Below are 24,611 nucleotides of genomic sequence, written 5' to 3'. Positions count from 1 at the left end.
CCAAATCATTAGCCCCTCCAGGAAAATGAATTATTTCCTAATTACTGTTAAACAGAGGAAGACATTTTTAAGCTTTTCCAAACATCTTAGTTTGTATTTTGGATCCAGGCGTTATTTCACTTTGCACACAGAAACAAATTTATTTCCCAAAAGCCAAAAACTACCAGGGTCAGAATTATTAGCACATCATTTATGTATCTTTTTTATAGAGAACAGCCTGCTGTCGATTACCGTTGCAGTTTTCAGAAAGTCTTACATACATCTCCTGAGCAATCCCAGCCAAAATCTCTCAAGCTCCTCCAGATTTGATCTTCGGTGGTCTGGCATGGACCCTGATGTTCAGTTCACTGCACAGATTTTCAGTGGATCAATCAGAGCTTTGTGCAGGTAGTTCTTTAGCAGAAGTGACTTGTGTTTTGGGTCAATGTCATATTGGAAGACAGCGATTGTTTGAAGTTTTCTTCCAGAATATTCACATCTCTTTTTTCCTTCCTGATTCCATCCACCTCTATGAGATTCCAAACACACTGAAACATTACTGCAGCATAATACCCCCACCACCGTGTTTCACTGTAGTCAGAGAGCTCGAGTTTCATGTCATCTGATCAAAGGACACTTCCAGTATGCATAATCTTGCTCCAAGTTGTCCTTAGTGTACTTCAGTGTGGCGTGAAGGTGTTTTATTTTATTGGTCTGCAGCCTCACACTCCATTCCTGTGCAGAGTTTGTCTTCTTTGAGACTCATATTTCTAATTAAGTGAACACCAACAAGTCTAAAATGATTTATTTAGTTTTTGCCATGATGCCTTATCAAGTGACAGCTCAGACCCTGGCTGAAGTTCCTAAATAGAACATAATCTTCAATTTTAACTTGATTTTACAAGCTTTGAGCATCACAAAGTTAAAGCACATTGTTGTACAGCAGGGGTTTGTGCTGTGGCTCAATAAAAACGTCAGTTTTTCAGGGTGGTGATAATATTGACCCTGGTCATTTTTGCTTTTTCTGCAATACTTCAGAGCAACCTTGCACACCTTTGCAAACCCTGTCAATTCTATAGTTGCTATTTTTAGAGGTTTTTTTAATTGTTATTTATTCTAAATGCTATTATGTTTAGAAATTATATAGTGAAAACCCCTTGTTCTTGGAAAAAAAAACAACTTTCATTTTCTAGGGTGGCTAATAGATTTGTCCTCATTTGTATATCTAGTAAATGTGAGGATCTATGTGCTCAGCCACATGAAAGATTCACTTAGAAAACAGGAAACAGCCTTTGATGATGATGATGATGATGATGATGCCGCCTGATTCTGGTTGAGTGAACAAAGAATGTTCTACTACATACGAGATGTTTTAACAACGATGCTCTGAGGCTCACAATGGTCTGCAGCTTGCTTTGTTTTCAGATTCATGAATCATTTATTGTTGGTGTGTTGATGCAAAATGCAACAAAGTGCAATAGAGGCAGACTTGGCAAATTAATTAATAATGACCAGTGTTGGGCAAGTTACTTTGAAAAAGTAGTTAATTATAGTTACCAGTTACTTCTTCAAAAAAGTAACTGAGTTAGTAACTGAGTTACAATATTCTAAAAGTAATTAATTACTTGAAAAGTAACTATTGCGTTACTTTTAAAAAAATGTTAACCCTCTGGGGTCCAGGGTGTAATTGTCCATTTTTAACTACTTTAGATGTTTCCTCCACATTTACCCTTTAACTGTTTACTTGTTTGGTCTCATCCTGTTCAGCACAACCTCACGTGTCTGAATTTACAGTCATGTTTTGCATTTTTTACAGACTGTATTAACACAACTGATCTAAAATCAGACAAAAAAACTTAAAATCAGAGTAGAAAAAGTAATTTTTTACTGTAACAACCACAAACATGTTTAATGAATCATATTTCATAACTTTAAATGCAAATATAAATTGTCCATTTTAAAATCATATGCACAAGTTTTGTAAACAACAAAGTTATTTGCATCCATTTACCTTTGACCTTGATTTTTTAAATAACCATTTCAAACTGTTTACAGAACAATCAGCTGTTCTTCAATAAGACGCCACAAATTATTTGTGCCACTCCAAAAAAATAATTTCTGTCCACTATAAAGGAAACATCACAGCCTGATACCTGCAGGTCTGACAGCAGCAGGTGTGTCACTGCTGTTTCTACCTGGAGACAGCAGAACCTCATTGTTCTGACACACGACACAAAACTATCCACAACACTACACACTAACTACACAAGACAACACACTAACTACACACTGCAAACATGCTAAACGTCACAAATCTCTCACATCTCAAAACTCGCTCTCTCTCTCTGTCGCTGTCACTCCTAAAACGTCCCCTGTTTTGTTTTTTGTTTGCTCATAAGCAGAGAGGTCTCGCTGCGCTGTCCTTAGACAGTAAACATGACAAACTATTGAGGAAAAACACGCATATATATTGTTTATCATGACTGGTTTTACGTGACCGATCAACACAGTTTATAAACTGGTATATGTCACCTTGTTGCTTTGTCTTTAAGTGGTCATGTGATTGGCTTACCACGACTGCTTTATTCTTCCTCAGTCAAACAGCAGCACTCAGGCCATTGAGCAGAGTGAAGCTGACCCCCCACCCACTTGAAACGTTTGCCCCTTAGCTCCAGGTGTTGTGCTAGAAAGTGATCACCGTGGGAGCGCGCAGCTGCTAAATGCTGTAGCGTCCAGATTACTTACAGCTGCTTCCGTGCAGCTGATATAAGATGCTGTGAGCTGAACACAGCTTCAACCGTCTGTTTGTTGAAAAATAGTAACAGTAACGGCGTTGTAACGATAGGAATAGTAATTTGTTAGTAACGCCGTCACAAGTAACGCCGTTACTTACTTCCCATCACTGATAATGACATACATGAATTGAGTAATTTAAACATCCACACCAGCAAAAAGCATCTCGATCTGAGTCGAGCGATGAGAGGCCTTTGCAGAATTAATAAATGAAACAAGCTGAAATATATTTTTATATTTTCCATATCATGTTTTCCACATTTGGTTTTTGTTTGTTGAGGTTTGACTGGCGCTCTTTTGATTGCACAATCTCGTTGTGGTTCTGAATGGTGCTTCAATGGGCGCTGATTTGAGAATTAGTGCTTTCAACTGTTTATCTCAAAGCACCAACGTCGTGTTATTATAACTGTACCGGATTGAAACACACATTTATTTTCTGGAGGCTCTTTGTTCATGTGAAATTCTGGTGTCAAAATTCACACACGCACACAAGTCTTGGAAACACATGAAAGGACATGATGCACTTGCATCGTCATCAAAGTTAAAATTAACTCCGTCTCTTCTTCTTGTAGCCTCCATTGTAGCTCAGAAGTGGTGGTGTCAGATGCAGCCGTGCATGGAAGGTGAGGAGTGCAAGGTTCTCCCAGATCTGACAGGATGGAGCTGCAGCACAGGCAACAAAGTCAAGACCACAAAGGTTTGTGTGCACACTTTACGCGCCCTCTCTCCCTGCCGTGCCATCCATTCAACACATACATGCATGCACACACACAGCCAGACCAACCACAGAGTGATCCATTTTCACCTCTATCACGTTAGACTGTATCCTCTTCTCCCTGCTCTTCTCTCTTATTTGTCTCCATCCTGCACTTCTTTCTCCTTTCACCCAATATCACTTTTTCTTTACCCAGTTTCTCTCTCTTTACTTTTCCTCTGGACTCATCTTGGCTCTAACATCAAACATTCTCTGAAGAAAAATAAGGCCAACAAGAACAAGGCAAATAAAACACACACGCACCCTGAATATGAATATCACAATTCCCTTCACTCTCACTTGCCCTGCTTCCCTGCGTCTGACTGGCATGCCATCTGACTCGATGCAAAAAGAACTCGCCACATCTGATACACTGGAGTGGTAAATGCCCTGGAAAAATTTTATGCTCTCATTCTTCCACAGCACAGTTTGTGCAGTGTGTGCATGTGCACATGTTAAGTTTCATGTACTGGCAGTCTGTCTGTGTCTGTGTGCGTGTGAAAAGGTGTGAATGCACGCTATATATCTTCCTGCTCAGCCTACGTCTGCACCTGTTGGCTTCTCTTCAGTGGCTTGACCTGAGCAGGCTCTTAGCTGTCTGTCAGAGGAGAAAAATTTGTGCGAGACTCACCTCTTGTCACTGTACGCCTCTGTTTCTAACCTCCATCCTTCTCTCTGCCTTCTCACCTTCCATTATTCATGGCTCGGTGCAGACCTTTGTTTTCTGCCTAAATAATTGATTGAAGGCGTGGTCAGAGAGGGGAGATGCGTGCGTCTCCACGGTTGGGGAAAAAAGTGAGTGGTGAGAAGCGCTTAAGGCACACATGTTCTTCTCACGCCTTCCCAGACACATGAATAGTGATGATTAAGAATTCTTTTGGCACTGCTTCCTCACCTCTCACCTAGTCAAGTGGCTCGTGCCTCCTGAAGACCTTTTTTCCCCTTAACAGCCCCTCCTTACTCTTACCTTTTTTCCCTGATATCATTTTCAGTTCTTATCTTCAGCACAGATTTGTGTTGTACTGCTCTTATAAGTGTAACTGATGTTTTATATCTCAGTTATGTCAGACAATGTGACAAATAGAAAGAAGAGTCGTCTGGTTTGATTGGATAAAGCAGCACATGAGGTTTGATGGTATTTGAAGACAATTAGATTTTTGAATATGTGAGTGTTGCTGACCAATCCAGCTCCAAAGTGGACATTTATAGTTAAAGTAAACCAGTTTCAGCCAGGCACTGCTTTATCAGTGATTAGGGATGGGTATCGTTTAGGTTTTATCTGATACCGGTGCCAAACCGGTACTTTTGAAACGGTGCCGGTGCTTAAACGGTGCTCGAACCGGTGCTTAAAGAATGGAGAACACAAACTTTGTCCAAAAACCTCTCATGTTCAGCTGTTTTTTTGTAAAAAGATAACAATGTTAGCCTTTTCTGCAGCTATGGGGCATATATGGTATCACTCTTGGCTGGAAGCAGCTTAAACAATGGAAAAAACACAAACTTTGTCCAAAAACCTCTCATGTTTAGCTGTTTTCCACTTTTTCTTTGGTCATTTCAGCCTTTTTGTCCAGGGTGAAGGGAGTATCTGCCATCAAACAAGAAGACAGCTGCATGTAGCTATGATGGTGTTTGCTAGTTCACCTTACATGCATTAATGTAATAACGTGGTTAGCCTACTCAACGTAAATTACACACGAACAACATGAAGCTACTCACGCAGAGAAGAACGGCTGCTGCTGCATCATCATCCTCATCATTTCTGCTACACTGGCAGGGCTAGGGGCCAGGACTCTCCTCTTCGGGTTTTTGGGGGATGTTGCTAACTCCGGGTCGATAACAGGCACCACACCTGCAGTAGATGTGCTCGGTGTGAGGTCTCGCAGCAAGCTATCAAATACGGCGCATTTCTCGGCTTTTAAAAGACACGCTATGCCATCATAGCCATCATGGCACCAGATACCGGTACCCATCCCTATCAGTGACTCTGTTGTAGTTTTGAGGAGCACAAATATTTGCTGTCTCTTGCATTCAGGTCTTTGATCAATGATCTATGTGTGTGTGTGCATCTGCACTATTTGAGAGCGTTAGCTGATGTGTTCGCTTGATGATGAAGAGTGATTTTTTTTCTCTCCTCTCGTGTCGTACGCTGAGGTCAAGATTCGCAGGCATCCAGATCAATAGCATCGAACGTTCTCTTATGGTCCCATTAAGACCTGCTCGTAAATTGAAATTGACGATAGAGTGTGTATGAGAGAGAGAGAGAGAGAGAGAGGCAGGGGGAGATGGATGAAAGAGAAAAAAATCAGTGGAGAGTGAAAAGAAAGGCAGAGGTGATGGTAGATAAACGAATAAAGAAAACACTTGGGGAAAAAAAACAAGCATAACGGTCAGCAGACAGCAGAAGGTAAGAACACAACAGGATTTGGCACTCTGTCATCCCTCCTACCTCTGGCTGGAGACAGGAGGAAGGAGGAGCGAGGGAGGGGAGAGGGAGGAGAGGAGGAGGGGTGAGAAGACAGCTAGATCAATGCCAAATAATATCATATGTATGAGTACATGGGCATGGCTCGGTCTCCAAGCTGCAGAGCTGCCATAGAATGCAAGGAAGGTGTGTTCGTCTTTGTGTAGCTGCTCGTGCAATCGTGAACAAACAAGGACAACAATTTAGCAAGGAGTATAGGGTTTACCTACCTATATATTAGAGGTGGGAATCACCATACATCCCACGATACGATATTATCACAATACTTAATGCACGATACGATATTATTGCAATTTTTTAAAATATTTTGCGATATTCAGATTCTGTACATAAAGGTAAACTTTATCAATATTCATTTTCTCTAATATCAAAGTCTCACACTCAGTCTTTCTCTCATTTCAGTTTGATTGTTGACAAACTGAACGGTTTGTATTACAGTCTAGTCCAACTTAACTGAATCAACCATCTGGTACAATTATAGCTATTCTGAACTATGCAGTTTATGAAAACTATGCAGCCCCTTCAGCAACTGAAGAATTTGAGGGTAAATTAAAACAAAATATAATTTTACATTAAATAAAAAAGTTTTAAACTTAATTAAAATAAAACATGTCTTAAATTAAAATAAGTAAACTGTCATGTTTATTGCTGCCAAAAACAAGTTAAACACATTTGGACAGTGAAGGAATGTCAGGATTCTTGCTCAGAAAAAGGATCAACATGCTCTGAAGTCAGAGCACAAAAACGTTTTTTGTAACAAAATATCGATTTCTGCTGTATTGATACATTATTAGCAAACAAAATATCACCATGCTACACAGTATCCATTTTTTCCCACCCCTACTATATACTGCAGTGAGTGTACATCATACCGAGTAGATGTGGTGATCTTTAAAAAAGACATTCAGTCACTTTAAACTTTGATAAGCGACCAGAATGGGAAAATAACCTGTAAATCCCTGAAGTGTGGCAGTCAAGATGTCATAATAATTAAAAAAAAAGCATAAAACTGAAACATAAATATTAGTAATGGTTTATTAATCCTTTATTTATCCAGGTAATAAATCTCATTAAGATTAAAAATCGAATTTCCAAGAGAGACCTGGCATCAGGCAATGGTACGTTAACTGTCTGCAAGCTAACTAAAGCTTGCATGCTAACTTATATTTAAGCAAGAGCAGTATTTACTTTGTTTTTTGTATATATTTGTTTTCTTTTCTTTGTTATTTTTAAAAAAGTTCTGCAGGAAGTTTGCAGTGAAGCAAAAATCAGATGTTTACTCTGATTATACGAACATTATGTAGGCGTAGGTAATTGATATTAGGTATTGATTTGTAAATAATTGGACGTGAATAACTTGAACTTATTATATATGTGCAGGATATATCTGACTCACTAGGCAGCTCGTTCTCTTGACGATACTTCTTGACATCTTGGGGGTGAACTTGGAAGAGAGGCAGATTTGAAATGTAAAAGTGAGATCAGAGGTCAAATGTAAAATGATATTTGGATGCATCTATAATGTAATACAATGAACAAAGGCAGAAGAATTTTAATCACAGTTTTAAAAATAAAATCTATTTTCTGAAAGTTTGACCTTATATGACCTTGAGTTAGAGGCAGAGTAATGTGATATTTATAAACCCCGTATTTCATTTCCTGCATATGTTGTCAGTGCAAACAAGCATACCCATATGGAAAAGAAATAGTAAAAACAGATATGATTTACTCATGAAAGTGGCCACTTTCTCATTACTTACATATATTTTGTTAGTAAGTATCCAAAACATACAAGTTTCATTATATAATTTTCCAATGGATCTTATATCAAGTTTCATACAAGACAGATACAAACTTTCTAAGATTTATATATATCTTTTCCATATGGGTATTTTTTAGTAGCTCTGTGTAACAATATTACGAACAAGATATTTACCATAAAAGAAAGTTGAAGAAAAGTAATATTTTAAATATTTATATAGGTTATATGGCTTTTGTCAGTTTTTGACCTATAAATCATTGAGCTGACCTTGAAGACCGAAGCCGAATTTAAATTGATTGTTAACATGACCCCACTCTACACCCCTACAAACTTTTATTCGATTTCATTCAAAACTTTTCAGACAATTGTGTTTGCAGACAGACTGGCACCCACGCAGTACACACACAAACACACAAATATAACCTCCTCGACAGAAGTAATTAATCCGGCAGCCAGCGATTTAATATGGTTATTTGTATTTAAAAATAATAACCTTAGAAATGAAAGAAGACTTTTACCTTGTAATATAATTCAGAAAATGTGAGCTTTTGCTTTTGTCTGTCCCGAGTGTCGGTGACACTGCCTCGTAACACTCGACTGTTGGTTCTGTTATGTACAAGGAGACATTATAATTAATGAAAGAAAAACCAGAATATTTTAATTAAATTTGCTTCAGTTTGATTTGAAGTTGCACACAAACTAGATCACATGTTACACAGCTTCTATGACTTGGTGTCAAATATAAAGAAATGTACCGCTGAAGGAGACATCTGCCTTATGGCCATGCGACTAGAGTAGGCAGCAAAAACCTTTGGACAAAGTACAACAAAAGGCACTCGTGGGTCTAAAAAGGCTTGTAGAAATGACACCCTAGCACTTCTTGTGTGCTTTGTAAATTGAGATCTATCTAAATCTTCCCATTAATTGGGCACAGAAACTGCAACCTACGGGCATATTTGAACAGGCAACTGGATGAACACCTACAGGGACTTTGACGTTGCACCTTCAAGTATAGCAGGCAGAGAGATGCCGCGGTGTGCGTGCATAGTGAACTGGCGTGACAACAAATGCCTGCAGACTCTTTGATTTGGCACAGGAGTAGACGCCTGAAGGCAATGGGAGCAGACCCAGGAAGGGTGGCCTGGAGCCATCAAGAGTACATACAGTAGTTTCATTTGCCAGCTTGGAAGAAACACTGCTCTGAGCTCTCTTAGTGATGGCTGGTATTCGCACTTTGTTAGCTGGGACCCAGGTCACACAAAAGAGTGTCTGCCCCATGAGGAAATAACAGAGAGACAGCATGTGTTGGGGCTAAGAGGGGAAACTACTGGGAAACTCAATAAGAGGGAAAAGCATGCAGGAAAACAGAAGAAGCGTCTTGGAGAGGCTGGTCTATTATATGCCCGGCACTGGCAGTTATACAGCAATTTGTGCCTGTTGGATCACTGGCTGGTAGAAAATGTCTTCTAATAGCTTGAAATAAACCAAAAGTGAGTGTATGAGCAAAGAAAAAGGGAAGATGGATCGCCGAGATAAGGAGACCATGTGATTAGTGCAGCCGTCTCGACAAATAGACGAAATGACATGGCAGCGGGCCAAGTGCTGAGAGTGCGGGAGTGTGGGCTGCCTGCCATGATTCAAGCTTGTCTTGTTTAGCTTCCAGAAGAGCAGAAACCGTGTTGGTCATGTTTTCCACCAATAAGAGACTCTTCCTGTATTTTTCCACATAGAAGCCAGCACTGCATCATTTAAACCCTTTCACTGACATGTAAAACCTCTGTTCTCTGTTCTTGAGCTTTGCTGTTTCAGGCTGTTTTCAAACTGTTAAAACGGTGAGCTTCGACTCACTTCTTCCCTTTCTTTTACAGGTGACCCGATAGTCCCGCCCATCTCTAGAGGAGCGTTAGAGAACGGCGGTGGAAGTACTTACACAGCACAACGGACTTATAAAATCGTAAGGAAATGGACTCTGATGGACATCAGTGAGGAACCAGTGATTTTTCCTGTGGATATTCAAAAAATGATGACTGAAGACGCAGGACTGCTCGCCATCAGCAGAGCTGAGTGTCCTCGGGCCTTCACTGCAAAAGACTCAATCACCCACAATTCTTTACTGCTTCTGAAAACAAAGTGAACTTGATTAGATGATGAAAAAAACATCTTTACAACAAACTATATTCTTTATCTCTCTTCTATGGCTACGTTGTGTTCCATATGCATACTGGGAGTTGCAGAAACTTGACTCTAGACGGCTATTCTGTATTACAAAACTAGCTAAAAAGAGGGAGTGGATCCAGAATGCTTGCCTCGTGTAGTCTGGATGACACATTTAAATTTAACTGTGCCACACATGACACATTTAATGCTGTCAAAATGTTCTTTATTCCGATTTCACCTCCATACGAATATTTTACCTTAAATAGTTTGTTGCTTACCACACATGCCATTTTTTAAAATGCAGAGACAGTTTGTCGGTCTTCTCTTTGCTTTTGTTTTTTGACAAAGGACAAAATCCTTTCAGGGGTGAGGTTAGACTAATACCAAGTAGATGTTACGGTATATTGAAAAATGTAAACGTGTTTAAACAAAAGAAAAAAAAAAAAGCAGTCCGTGGAATCAAAGGGGCTAAAAATAAATCGATGCTCTAATGGTTTTAATATCTGTGTTTTTAAACGCCTGTTAACCGCTATTGAGTACATGTGTCAGTATTATATTAAATGAATAAAACCTTTCAAAAGAAAAGAGGAATCTCAGTCGTTTGCTTCAGCCCTCAGGGGGAAGATTATCCAAGTGCTTCTTGTCAGGACCCTCACAATACAGCTCACTGAATTGTTTCTCAATGGATGCACAGACCTGCTCGCAGCGCTGATAACATCAGCATGAAGTTAGCTCCCCCTGAAACCCTGAAATAACAGGAAACGCAAAATCGTGGCTTTGTAACTGCTGCTGTTAATTGTGTTGGCTTGAAGAGATATCATCAATAACTGGTAATTACTTTGCTGTTCACATAATGCATTAATTTTCATCGTGTTTATTTCCTGGAGCAAACAAGCAGCTTCTTATATTAACAATTGTTTTGTCAAAGCTAAAAAAAAAAGAAAAGCTTCCTCTCCGCAGGCGTCATCTGTGATCTGTAACTGACAACTGAAGTTGTCAGTTACAGATCACAGACAACTTCTTCAGGTCTACACAAAATTCATCTCTGTATTTAGCTGCGTTTTTACCGCGGAAATTTTAGGCAGGCGAGGAATGAAAGAGGATATTTGTATGCAGCGCATATGAGCTGCGAAAAACAAACTGTGCTCGTAAACGAGATTCAGCGCTGAGATTTTGTGGCTCTGTTATTTGGCATTTTGTGGAATTCAATCAACAGGTGAGTATTGGCAGTGATATTATTCTATGAACATTATCTTGATACAGCTGAGTGCAACTCAAACAACAGGATAACTTGGCTGTTCGGCTGTATTTCCCATTTTGGCAGTGAAAGCACATCCTAGCCCAAATACCCAGCTCATGATTTCTCTTCTATCTACAAACCTACGAGACATTATGCAATTAAAAGAAATGTTAATGCCCGAAACAGAGACTTGGATTTATGCAAGTACAACATTAAATTTATTGGAATCTGGTTAAATAATATTTACTTGAATCACATCAAGTAAATATTATTTACTTGATGTGATTCAAGTAAATAATATCGATCCACGATCCCCCTATCCACGATGTGGATAGGGGGATCGTGGCTCAAGAGTTGGGAGTTCGCCTTGTAATTGGAAGGTTGCCGGTTCGAGCCCCGGCTTGGACAGTCTCGGTCGTTGTGTCCTTGGGCAAGACACTTCACCTGTTGCCTACTGGTGGTGGTCAGAGGGCCCAGTGGCGCCAGTGTCCGGCAGCCTCGCCTCTGTCAGTGCGCCCCAGGGTGGCTGTGGTTACATTGTAGCTTACCATCACCAGTGTGTGAATGTGTGTGTGAATGGGTGGATGACTGGATATGTAAAGCGCTTTGGGGTCCTTAGGGACTAGTAAAGCGCTATATAAATACAGGCCATTTACCATTTACATCCATTCAGTTTTTACTCACCACGTTTCCTTAATGATTAAGATTTTTGAATAAATAAACTGATTTTATGAGCTTCAGTAACATTTTACTTAAAATTATTGCCTCACGTTTACTGATTATATATGAGGTACTGTGCAAATCTCTTAAGCCACCATTCAATGTCAACAGGAGCTGGACATTCTTGAGCAATAGTTTTACACAATTTTTGATAGTCTTTAACTTTTTCTTTGGACATTGGCTACTTTTTCACTACAACACAACGCAAAGAACCAATCTTTGGGCACTTTGTTGCAAAAACACATAATTAGCTCATATTTCTGTAGCTGAATCGATGAAAAACATCAAATATGACACAGTTTGACGCAGCTATCGCACCAAAACGTGTAATAGTCATGACAATCCACCATCCATGCAGAATATCAGCAGGGAGATATTTTATTTCAAGTCAACATGGAAACATGAAAAGTCAACATGAAAATAATCACATTATTAACACAATTACATGTAGATACATATTCGCGACATAGCTTAATTGATTAAGGACCCTGGAGTGTGCTTCATCCCCCTGCTGGTAATGTAATTTCTGCATGCACGTCGATTTTACATTTCGTAAAGTCAAAGAAGAGTGGGCTGGCATGTCTATTACACCTTTTGCCAAGATATCAGGTTGTTTGACAGCACAGAACCATTCATAAAAGTCTCCTATATGTTCAAGACCTGTTTGCACATCCTCCTGACTCCTCCAAGTTGGTCACAGCTCAATAAATAAATATATCAGGACATATTTCATGATATCAGTGCACAGAGAACCGATGCAACTATTAGGACATATCAACACTTTCCAATCACAATGGATTGCCGACCAGATGATTACAGTAACAAGTGTACATACTTCAAATTCACTGTGTGCTGTATATGTGTGGGTGTGTTTTCTGTCATTTTTTTACTGTTGTAAAGATTACTCATAGGAAAATGAGAAATTCTACTGTCACAACTTTTTAAGGTATTATATTAAGATGATGGTAATATAAGTTTGTAGAACAATTTTAAAAAAGTAGAGTACGCTGTGATACAAGACAAAGAAGTGTGTGTCCTGCAAGCATGCAAGTCGATGCTGATGTTAAACAGCGATGAGCGTCTATTCCAAACCTGATCAATGCAGTGAAACAAAGAAGCTCAGTCCAAGAAAGTTGCAAAGAAATATTTTTGGAGGTTGAGGATATGTACTGTGTGTTTTCTTTTTGTGACAAACACACACACAAACACACACAAACACTCATATATACACACACAATCTGTGTTGTGCTGCATTAAAGCAGCCGTTCTCTAAAACTCTTTCCTGATTTGGCTAATCTCCCAGTGGATCCTCTCAGGGGCCACGGCCTTCCACCGAGCCTTAGTCACAGTGTGTGTGTGTGTGTGTGTGTGTGTGTGTGTGTTCCATGGCCTGGGCTTTCTCTGAGCCTCAACGCGTCGTTAGTGCATGTCATTAAAAGATTATAGAGAATAAATCCACAAGATTCTCACACATACACACAGGAAGTGAGGAAGCTGAAGTGAGCACGGAACAGACTTTTATAATTACAGAGAGAAAAATGTATAAAAAGATTTTGACATATGACAGCCTCAGTTTTCCTGTATTCTTGCTAACTGCTCGCGAGGCACGTGAATCCAATCATGAGTCAACCACATGAGGCTTGTTGAAATTCTTCCACTACACCTCTAATATCAGCCCACTCTCACTAACACTGCTGCTGACGGGAGGTATCAGGTGCAGCTCTAACACTCTCTTTATAGCTGTCTGACAGTTCTGATCATCAGCACAGCTGCAATTCATTAATCTCGTCATCTGACTATCCTCTGAATATCCAGACATTACTGAGATTAGTCAGGGTGCTTTATGGTAAGTGGTGGCGATGAAATGTCCGCCGCTAACAACAGATGCCGGAGCAGATGCTCCAGCCAGACGAGCGATGAGATAAGCTACCCTATGCTGATACATCACAGCACGGATGGTGATTGGAAAGGTGATGCATCAGAGATCGAATGACAACCATAAACATGCTGAACTGTGTCTGTATGTTGTGGAAGTGTCATAACGACCAGCTTGTTTTTGTAAGTTTGCTAAAAAGTCTTTGAAGCAGACTGAAATCAAAATTTCAAATTCAAATTTTATTTGTCACATACAGTCATACACAGTACGATATGCAGTGAAATGCTTACACAACTGCTCGTGACATAAAGAAAAAAGAAAAGGCTATGAATAAGATAGGAAATAAATATGAAAATAAAAAGGGTAAATTTAACTAGGAAGGAATAAAATAAAATAAAATAAAATAAAATAAAATAAAATAACATAAAATAAAATAAAATAAAATAAAATAAAATATATAAATTAAAGTTAAAAATGAAATAACTGTACAGCACAAATTAGAATGAAGGGTAAATTTAACTGGGAAAGAATAAGATAAAATATATAAATTAAAGTTGAAAATAAAATAACTGTACAACAAAATACACAGTATAGAAATATATAAGAATGTATGAAGAAATATAAATATATATATACACAATAACAGCAACTGTACAAGAATTAAATGGAAATGAAGAATATAATGTCCAGTGTTGTGCAATCCACATGTGTAAGTGTCTTGTGCAGTGCAAATAAGTGATTTAAGTGATGAAGGGAAAACAATGTCCAGAATGTCCAGTGTGTGTGTACGAACTATATGTGTGGGTCAGTACTGTGTGGTGCTGTGATTGAGAGACCGTATCGCCTGCAGGAAGAAGCTCCTCCTCAGTCTCTCTGTGTTGATCTTCAGGGAGCGGAATCGCTTTCCTGACCTCAGCAGAGAGAACAGTCCGTTGTTGGGATGGCTGAGGTCCTTCACCATCTTCCTGGCCTTGGTCCAGCACCGCCTGCTGAGTGGTTAAAACAGAGGCTATTTGAAAATCATGGAGGCCAAACCTAGAAAGGACAGAAAGACACAGGACAGCTCATCATCTCAGCTTTTTTTGACACGTCAAATTACTGTTTGTATCTCTGTACTTCAGCTTTTAGGTCTCAGCACTACACGATTTTTGTGGCTGGAGAATATTTGCACAAGAGTTTTCTGTAATACTTTATAATAACCATCAGCTTATGTTTATAACTTTGTATTTGGTCAATAAGTGTTGAGTAGTGGATCTATAAACATTATTGGGAGTTATGATAAATGCTGATAATACCTGTTCTAAAGAGCATGTGTATAAGCAGGTGGGGTGGCGTAAGGTGTCGTCATCCTGGAGAATTCGCTTCAAGTCCCGTTTCCCAATGCCAAGGGGTCCTGTCCGGGTGTGAGGAGTTGGGAATGAAGCAGTGTCACCAACACAGATGTGTCATCATGGCTCTGAATCCAAAGGACATCTTGTTCTTATCTACGACATCAGCAGCTCTGGCAAAACAGCAACGATGATACCCCGTCCATCGCGTCATGACCGTCACCATGTTGCTGTTTTGAAACTGGATGTGATGACTTGAGACTGTGGCTCATGTATTGTGATTGTCAATGAGCATTTATTAGATAGTACTACTGTGTAATTCTTAGAATGAACCAAATGGATTTTAATATTCTATTCAATATGACGCAGAGCCGGCAAATTAACACAAAAGTTATCAGAAAAGAAACATCTCTTCTTACGGTTAGTGTCAGTGTTTGCTGGGTAATCTTGGCATTGGCCTCTGGCGTCATCATAGATGAATTAAACATTCTTATTTATTCATCTTACTCATCTAATAAAGTATTACCTCAATTTTATGCCGGTCAAATATCAATGTTTCAATTTTTCGTTTGTTTTAAGGTTATTTTGGGAACTGCTGTGACTTATAAGAGAGAAAATTTCATTTTTCTTGACAAACTGTGTTATAATTACCAACAATTATGTAATGTTTCAATATCTAATTATTATAATTAGGCCAATTTAAATAATTAAAAATGATCACCATTTTAAGACAAGAGGACAGGCACGTCATTTAGTCAATGAAAATATGTCTATAGCGTGACTTGGTTGATAAATATAGGATGTGATTCATTTTAAGTTTAATGTGTCAACAGTGTGCAAACCACGTTGCATCATACTGCACAGCACCAGAGGACAGGTGAAAAGATTCACTGCTGTACTTCTGTGCCTGCTAAGGCTTCTTCCTTCTTCTTCTCCAATAACTTTGATCCATCCACTCATTCATCCGTCCTGTGCCGGATATCTGGATCTGGTTCATGGAGCAACAGTAAGAGCAGAGACTCCAGGACCCCCCTCTCACCAACCACCTCCTCCACCTCTTCCAGGAGGACACCAAGGTGTTCAGGTGTTGTCATACATGTAGGTCTGCCCCAGGAAGAAACATCCTGGCCAAACCACCTCAACTGGCTCCTTTCGATGCTGAGTGGCGGCTCTTTTCCAAGCCCCTCCCAAATGACAGATCCCAGCCAGCCTTCAAAGGAAGCTCATTTCTGGTGTTTGTGTCTGTGATCTTGTCCTTTCTGTCACTATCCACAGATCACCATAGGTGATGGCATGAACACACAGTGCTCTGACAAATGATCCTTTTCCTGATCTCTTATGTTTTTGCATATTTGTCATACTTGCATGTTTCAGATCATCAAACAAACAGTTTGATTACTGCTGCAGCTGTTACAAAGCCTTTTCTAAACTTTTGGTACTCCAGTGATTCACTGTGAGAGCTGTTATCCAGGGATTAGAAAAAATGAACCTTCCTAGTAGTGACTGGTCTATCAAAGTTTCTTCAAAAGCTCATCCACATCACATGTAGGCTACAAAAGACCCCAGAAATACACCTAAAGAACTCCAGGCCTGAGTCACCACAGTTAAAGTTAGTGTTCATGATTCACCAATAAGAAATCGACGGGGCAAAAATGGCATCCAAGTTAAAAACCACTGTAAACCAAGTAGAACACAAAGGTTCACCTCACATTTGACAAAAATAGTTTTTAAATGAAATATTGTGAGGACTGATGAAACAAGAGTTTAGTAAAACTAACACAGCATTTCATAAAAATAACATTAAACCAAAAGTCAAATATGGTGGTGGTAGTGTAATGGTGTGGGGCTCCTTTCCTGCTTTAGGACCCGGACAACTTTCCATAATTACTGAATTGCCCGGAGGAACCCACCCGAGGGATTAATAAAGTTTCATCTAATCTAATCTAATCTAATTGATTGAACCATGAATTCTGCTCTCTACCAAAAAATCACGTGGGTGAATATCGGTCCATCGGTGCATGACTTGAAGCTCAGGCGCAGGAATGTGCAGCAGGACAATGATTCAAAACATACCAGCAAGGCTCCAACAAACATGGCTTTGGAGTCGGCTGGTCAAAGTCAGGCCTTAAATCAGATGGAGATGCTTTGGCATAACCACAAACAGGCTGTTCTCGCTCAAAAACTCTCCAGTGTGGCCGAATGAAAACAATCCTGCAAAGAAAAATGGTGCAAAATTCCTCCAAAGTGATATGAAAGACTCATTGCCAGTTATCACAAACGCTTGACTACAGTTCTTGCTGCCAAGGGCGGCACAACCAGTTATTATGTTTACTCGTGCACATACGCACAGCTAGGTTTGAATAGCTTTTTTCCCCTTAATAAATGGAGCCATCATTAAAAAACTGCACCATGTATTTACTCAGATTATCTTTCCCTAATTGTAAAATGTGTTTAATGATCGGAAACATTTACGCATGACGAACAAGCGGAAATAAAAAAACAAAAAAAATCAGGAAGGAGGTAAATACTTTTTCATATTGACAGCTTCGCCACAACAGACCGATTCAACGAACACAGCTATCGGTGACCTTGGCCGCACACTGGTGAAAAGGAGACATGGAGCAGAAATAGTCAGAGCATTAGTTTGGTTTACATATCGAGAATCCAGTCATCTAATTTAGTCTTTACACGAACTAGCACAAACGAGACGCTGACTTATGGTAACTGATATATCAATCATGTGTAAAAGTGGCAAGGCAATAGGAAAGGCAAATGATCAAAATGTTAAATGTTATTTACCACTTATAAAATGAATGGTGGATGTATTTTGATGTCTTGTTTTCATGAGAAAGAATAAGAAGTGTTGTTGTCTCTCGGAGTTTGTTGATTTCCATTTAATAAATTGTGAAAATGTGTGCCGGGGAGACTAATTAATAGTTACAGCTGTCAAAGAAGTGGCAAAGCAAAGCAATTAAAAAGCAATGTCTAATAATACATGAAATGTTTCCATGGAGCATGTGTTTTTAAATACCAGATCTGTAGGTGTTATTTGTCACAACAAATCTCTTTGCTTTGCTTGTCAAAGACGAAAATGGCAATAACTCGCGGAGAGTGCACACGTCTCTTTTTTTATTTGGAGGACACCACAGATGATTCAAAAAAGAACTACTGGAAAAAAAAGATTTCTTAGACCAGTCTGAGTAATGAAGTTAAAGGGTGTCCCGCAAACATGTGTCCTAAAAAACAAATCTTCACTGCTCAGTTGTGTTTAGTTGTCTGTGCAGACGTGCAGTTTGTGCTGTGACACCGAGACAAAGGTGCAGAGGAAGGAGGCAGGGAAGTTGGAGATAGCAATATGGCGGCTGAGTCCTGTGACGCCAGGGTGAAGCGATAACCTAAAAATAATACGGCTTCTGTTATGAGACTTGGAGGGCAGGGCAGATCTGAGCAGGTTACAGATGAACCCAATAGGTCACTGTGACATATTCAGCTGTGTGTACGTGTGTCTTTTATGTGTGCAGGGTGGATATCACGAAAAGAAAGGGTGTGTGTGGGACTGATAAGAGGTAAAAGCCTAAGGGGTTCTTTACATGGCAGTCTCAACCTGCCACTTCCCTCAAACACACTTCGTGATATCCTCTCTCACACACACACACATACAAAGGGAGATAACCCCAACCGTGGCAATCTTGCCGTGGAAAGTTTGAAAGGAGCTGCATGCCTCCCGTCTTCTATGATTTGTTCCCGAATGAGCTTTAAATATGAGTCACGGTGATTAACGTTGCACTGATGATTCGCGCTGATAAGGTGACCCGCTTGCTCCGTTAAATGCGCGCGTCTCCTTATCTGCATGTGTGGTCTTGTGGAATTCATTTCCATGACATCTAGGCTAATTAGTAGTCCACTGACGCATTTGGTCCGCAGACAGAAAAACATCTCTCGCAGAGCCAACTCGCAAATTTTATTCATTGCGCTCGACCTCAAGAGGCTTTTCTGAGAGACAGGCAATTGGCACCTGTACTGTGCAACACATGACTGAACACCACCTACACCTGCAGAAAGCACCTCTCACTGCATGCCATTAGTCAGCCTGGCGATTGTTGCTAAAGTTTCCTGTAGATTATCCCCCGAGATGATAAACCAGCAACTCATTCAGGGAAAATGCACACGTTACTCAGACTGACTTAGGTTAGTATGCTTCCTCCTGCAGAGTTCAGTAATTCACAGTCACACCGTCCCAGATTAATATCTTTTTATCATAATAGGCTGTGAAACTAATGGCTCTATACAACCTCAATTTATCTCTCATCTCTGCAAAGCCTTGTTAATAATCATCTATTATTGAAGATAGAAATATCTAAATCTTTCATACCTTGGAACCAGAGAGGAAATATCATCCTCCTGCTTTTTTTTTCAGTGAGTGAGCAATGCGTACTTGACACCCGGTGATTAATAGCACTCACTGTTTGGAAATGGATGTCAGGTTTAAGCCGTGTAGTTCATATTTGAATCTCACCTGTTCAACAGATAACTGAAAACTTTCTTCTGCCTCACGTTTGTGACTGCTTTCAAAATGCCTTCAGAATTTACATTTCTTCTACACAAAGACTGACCAGTGTTGGGAAGGTTACTTTTAAAATGTATTCCAGTACAGATTACAGATTACATGCCCCAAAATGTATTCTGTAACGTATTCCGTTACGTTACTCAATGAGAGTAACGTATTCTGAATACTTTGGATTACTTAATATATTATCATGCTGTTTACAACTACATGAATGTACTATTGCTGTGATTTATTACTGTTACTGAAGGTCCGCGGCTCCGAACCGTAGTAAAGGGACCTCTGGCTAATACGTCGGGTTCTGTGTCGGCTCGTAGCTGAAAACTAGCTTTACTTTGTTGTCTGGGTCAACTTTGCTAGCAGAGACAGAGAGAGGCGTTGAAAGGCTGCTCCAACAGAACTTATTGTTTCAGAGGAAAACACGAACACGGTGTACAGTCGAGTCTTAATAGCTTACTTACAGCTGGGCTCGTCAGGCTCTCTTCTTGGCTGCAGTGGTTATTATTATATTTACATGCTTCCAGCTCCCGTTTCTGCTCGATGACAGCTCGTACTTTTCCTTTTTCTCCCTCCCTCGCTCACAGACACATAACGTGTATGGCAGTCCATTCTCCCTGCAGCACGGACTACACTGCCCATGATGCTACATTCTTTAGAGCTATACCTGTAGCATTCTGCCTGTTAGCTTAGCACAACAACAACAACAACAAGGCCTCTCTCACCCAGGAAACACGCAGAGAGAGAGCGGCACCCTGTAACCATGGCAACCGTAACGCTGCCGCCTGGAACAACAGAACGTAGCTGTCAAACAAAACCCAAACAGTCCTGACCCGCCACAATATGAAACAGGGAAGTACCGCCGTGTAATCCATTTATTTCAACAAAGTAACTGTATTCTAAATACCACCTTTTTAAACGGTAACTGTAACGGAATACAGTTACTCATATTTTGTATTTTAAATACGTAACGGCGGTACATGTATTCCGTTACTCCCCAACACTGAGACTGACTCTTGAAAAGAATAAAGCAGACCATTTTTAATGTCTTGCCACATCCATGTCTTTTCTTTGAGGATGATTGGGTGTCTTTAGTACCCAGAAAAAGAAGAGTTATACCCACATGTGGGCTTATGACGGCATAAAATAAAACACAAAACAGGTTATTGGGGAAAAAAATACATTTGGCTCTAAAACAGCTCATGAGCCATAACGCAAATGTTTCAATAAGGATGCTGGGTCACAGATGGCCTCCTTCAAACATATTTCTAAAGTTGCTTTCTTAGATTGAATCACTCAGATAATCTACCTCAGAAGAGTTTGTGAGTACAGTACTAAACTCGCTCTGGGTATTGCTTTGCTCTATAAGCTTATGCATTAAATTAGGATATGCCCACTGTGATAGGCTTAGCAGAGAAGGGTCACTGGCCGTGCTGTAAACCCTAAGTGGGAAAAGAAGATTTATGTATTCTTTCATAAGACTTTTTCCCTGTTCAGTAATTTATCACCTTGAAAATGCCCATAATGTGCTCATTTACAGGTTCATAATTTTATTTTAGGGGTCTAATAAAATGGGGCGACATGCTTCAATGGTTAAGAGCACATTATCTTTTTCATACTGTACACTGCTGCAGAATCTCTTCTTTCTGTAGCACTCTGTATTCAGCCCTGTTGCTGCACAGCTTCCCCTCAGAAAAGCCTCCTTTGGCTCTGATTGATCAGCTGGCCAGGCAGAAATGAGATGCTGGTTGTGTGCTGCAACTCTGTGAGTTACATAATCTCAGCCCCCTAAGAGCTGAGTCCCACTGTGCACATTTGAACCATAATCCTTAAAAGAAGAAGAGACTTCTGTAGAGGTTGTTCTGCTGCTGTCGTGCACTGATGTTGTTGTTTGTTTGTTTAAATAACATGTTAAGAGTCAAACTAGAGTGAAGGTAAAGGCTCAGATGTTGGGAGGCACTGGTTGCCTTATGTTACATTTTCTTGAGAAATGGGGAAATTGCTTGGTGGTACTTGGTGGGGTCCTCTAGGCTGAGTCACTCTCTAGTTTTTCCATATGCGCTCCATCGGTGACGATAAAGATTGCTGAATGGCACAAAAGGCACTGTCTACTGGTCAGGTGGGTTTTAAAATGTCTATGAATTGTGACATGAAAGAAAGGCACAGATAATGGCCTTGGTCACAACCTCTGACTGCAATGGGAAAATGTTTATTCCCCAACTGGTTGGCGAGCGGTGGGCCACAAACTCTTTTATTTCATTTTCATTTACACCCATAAAACTTGAAAACACAGACCAGAAACTGAGCCCATTCACCGAGGTGACAGCTGTACCTTAAGCTGAAACCAACACATAAGTGCACCTTTTACTTTTGTAGGTGATTCCACCATCAGGCCGGGGTCTTTACTGTGTGGAGTTTGCATGTTCTCCCCGTGTTTGGTTCCCTCCGGGTACTCCGGCTTCCTCCCACCGTCCAAAGACATGCAGCTTGTGGGGATAGGTTAATTGGATAATCCAAATTGTCACTAGGTGTGAATGTGCGAGTGAATGTGAGTGCGAATGGTTGTCTGTCCCTGTGTGTTGGCCCTGCGACAGACTGGCGACCTGTCCAGGGTGTACCCCGCCTCTCGCCCTATGACAGCTGGGATAGGCTCCAGCGCCCCCCGCGACCCTGAAAAGGATAAGCGGAAGCGAATGGATGGATGGATGGATGGATGGATGGATGGAGGTGAATTTCATCAGTTTCTGCTTTGTGTCACACTTTTCATCGCTACTGTGTGGTGGGTAGTTTGCAAGAGTTTGCAGACGGGTCAATATCTTCCATGTAACCCGGAGAAACCCGCTAGCGACCAAACCAGTTACAAACAGGTCTTCAGTGCAGTACAGTTTACCTCTTTGCAATCAGTTCCATGCCACTGACAGCCAGCAACCCCCAGCAAACACTCACAATCGGTCAGAAACAGCACATTTTTCCCTTTTACTGATAGATACCAGGCACTTACCTACCGATCTCCAGGACTGTCCGACTGGCACCGGAGCCAAATTATTCATGCAGCATGGTAACACTGGTGACTGCCCTGTTGTTGTGGGAACATAGCTCTGGAAAGGTAATAGACTGAATCTTCAGGAAGAAGACTCTTGTGTTTGCAGCCAACAGCAGAACAGCTGGCATGCTTTGATTGTGCCTGAAACACTTTAGGGTGAGAAGAAGTAATAGCAAGTAAATAAAAATAACATACTACATGGGAGCTGGCTGCAAATGCTTAGTTTGAGGCCACGCAAAACTAGCTGCTGTGTAGGTATCATACAATTGTGTCACACAGTGATGTACGGTGCATTTGGAAAAGCTTTTCATGCCAAGATGTAAAAAACGCTGAGAAGCAAAGTTAGTAACATCTGTCAGTCTGGTGAGGATCACAAAGCCATTTGTAAGGTTTGTAACTTTGTAGCACATTGATGACTCAATCAGGAGCTCACGAAAGAACCCAAAACAACATTTAAAGAGCTGGAGGCCGTTAAAGTTAGTATTCATGTGAAAACCACTACTGACCAAAAAGAACACAAAGCCAAATGTTCGTTGGACTGGCAAGACAAAAGTTGAACTTTCTGGAAGACTTGCATCCCAGCACATCTGGAACAAAGATCAGAGCATTTCATGAAAACAACATCACACCAACAGTCTTTGGCTGCTGCTTCTTTGCTGCTTGAAGGCCTAAACAACTTTCCATAATTGAGCTATGAATTCTGCTCTCTCAGTTCAAGCCTGGAGCTTACTTGAGTTCTACAGTGGGGCAATGATCAGATTATGTTTGAGGGATAATTACTATGGAGCAGAGGAGCAGATATGTTTGCATATGTTTTTTTTTCTTAAAAAAATCAAATCATCATTTAAAAAATGTATTTAATTGGGTTATCTTTGTGTAATAATACATTTGGATGATGTAACTGTAACAAATATACAAAGAAATACAGCACTGTGGAAAAGTCATTGATAAAACCATCCATCCATCCATCTTCATCCATCCGAGGCCGGGTCGCGGGGGCAGCAGCCTAAGCAGAGATGCCCAGACCTCCCTCTCCCCAGCCACCTCCTCCACCAAGGTGTTCCCAGGCCAGCCGAGAGATATAATCTCTCCAGCGTGTCCTGGGTCTGCCCCAGGGCCTCCCCATTGATAAAACCTTAGACTACAAAAGAAAAGTTTTAGACGGTTTGGTTGTTTTTGGCTGGAGAATTCACTTTAGCATCCTTTAGATGCCTTTTAGGACTCGTCAGATCTTCTATGTTGAAGAAAAAAATTATAATACACGGGGAAAGAAAAACCAGGATATAAATCATCATTTATCTTCACCATTCACTCAGCACTCCCTTTCCCCAGCTCATCTTCTTTGAATATAGTAAAATATTACTATAGAATATAGTTGCATGACTTTGCAGCTACTAAACGGGGGAAAAGCTCTGCTCTCCTTGAGGGTGGAGAAGCAGAATATTGTGGAAATTACAATTCTAATATTGGTAATTGGTAATATTCAAATCTGCTGCTAATCAGTCTGTGAAGGGAGAGACACACACACACAAAACATCCGCTGTCTGGGATGAGATTTAGAGAGACAGTGGGGAGGGGTGTCAGTGCTGTGATGAATATTCAGTTGTTGACATTTAGTGTGGAGCACTGAGGATGCGAGGGGGGGATGATGCCAAGTTCGAGTAAGAGCATTACAGAACATGGAAGAGATATGGGGATGAGGAGAAGTAGAGGAGGATTAGGGGGAGAAGGGGACAACGATTGAAAAAGATACCTCTCGCACACTCAGCACACACTGGGGAGTTTGTCTGGGTCTGCTGGAAAACGGAGACCACGAGTGTCGCTGCTGTAATTAATGAGACTTGTTGTTGATGATTGTTATTGTCAGTTTGGTTTTTGCGAGCAGCTTAGTGACAGTCTAGAAACTAGATCTGGGC

At 40.4% G+C, this 24,611-nt stretch overlaps 2 protein-coding genes across 2 annotated transcripts in view; both read left to right on the top strand.

Moving 5' to 3' along the window:
• The window catches only part of LOC146495445 (chemokine-like protein TAFA-2), a 104,934-nt gene extending 94,526 nt beyond the window's left edge, over positions 1-10,408 (top strand). The window contains exons 4-5 of the mRNA XM_085146975.1: positions 3,345-3,469; positions 9,639-10,408. Of these exons, the coding sequence (XP_085003101.1) occupies positions 3,345-3,469; positions 9,639-9,650 (137 nt within the window). The 3' untranslated portion in view covers positions 9,651-10,408. The remainder of the gene's footprint in view (positions 1-3,344; positions 3,470-9,638) is intronic.
• Positions 1-24,611, top strand: part of csad (cysteine sulfinic acid decarboxylase) — a 294,077-nt gene that overhangs the window by 54,910 nt on the left and 214,556 nt on the right. The window lies entirely within an intron of this gene.

The sequence above is a fragment of the Neolamprologus multifasciatus genome, chromosome 20 (assembly GCF_963576455.1).
Source record: "Neolamprologus multifasciatus chromosome 20, fNeoMul1.2, whole genome shotgun sequence".
Taxonomy (NCBI): Eukaryota; Metazoa; Chordata; class Actinopteri; order Cichliformes; family Cichlidae; genus Neolamprologus; species Neolamprologus multifasciatus.
The sequence above is the reverse complement of the archived record's forward strand: the minus strand, read 5'-3'. Positions and strand labels throughout refer to the sequence as shown.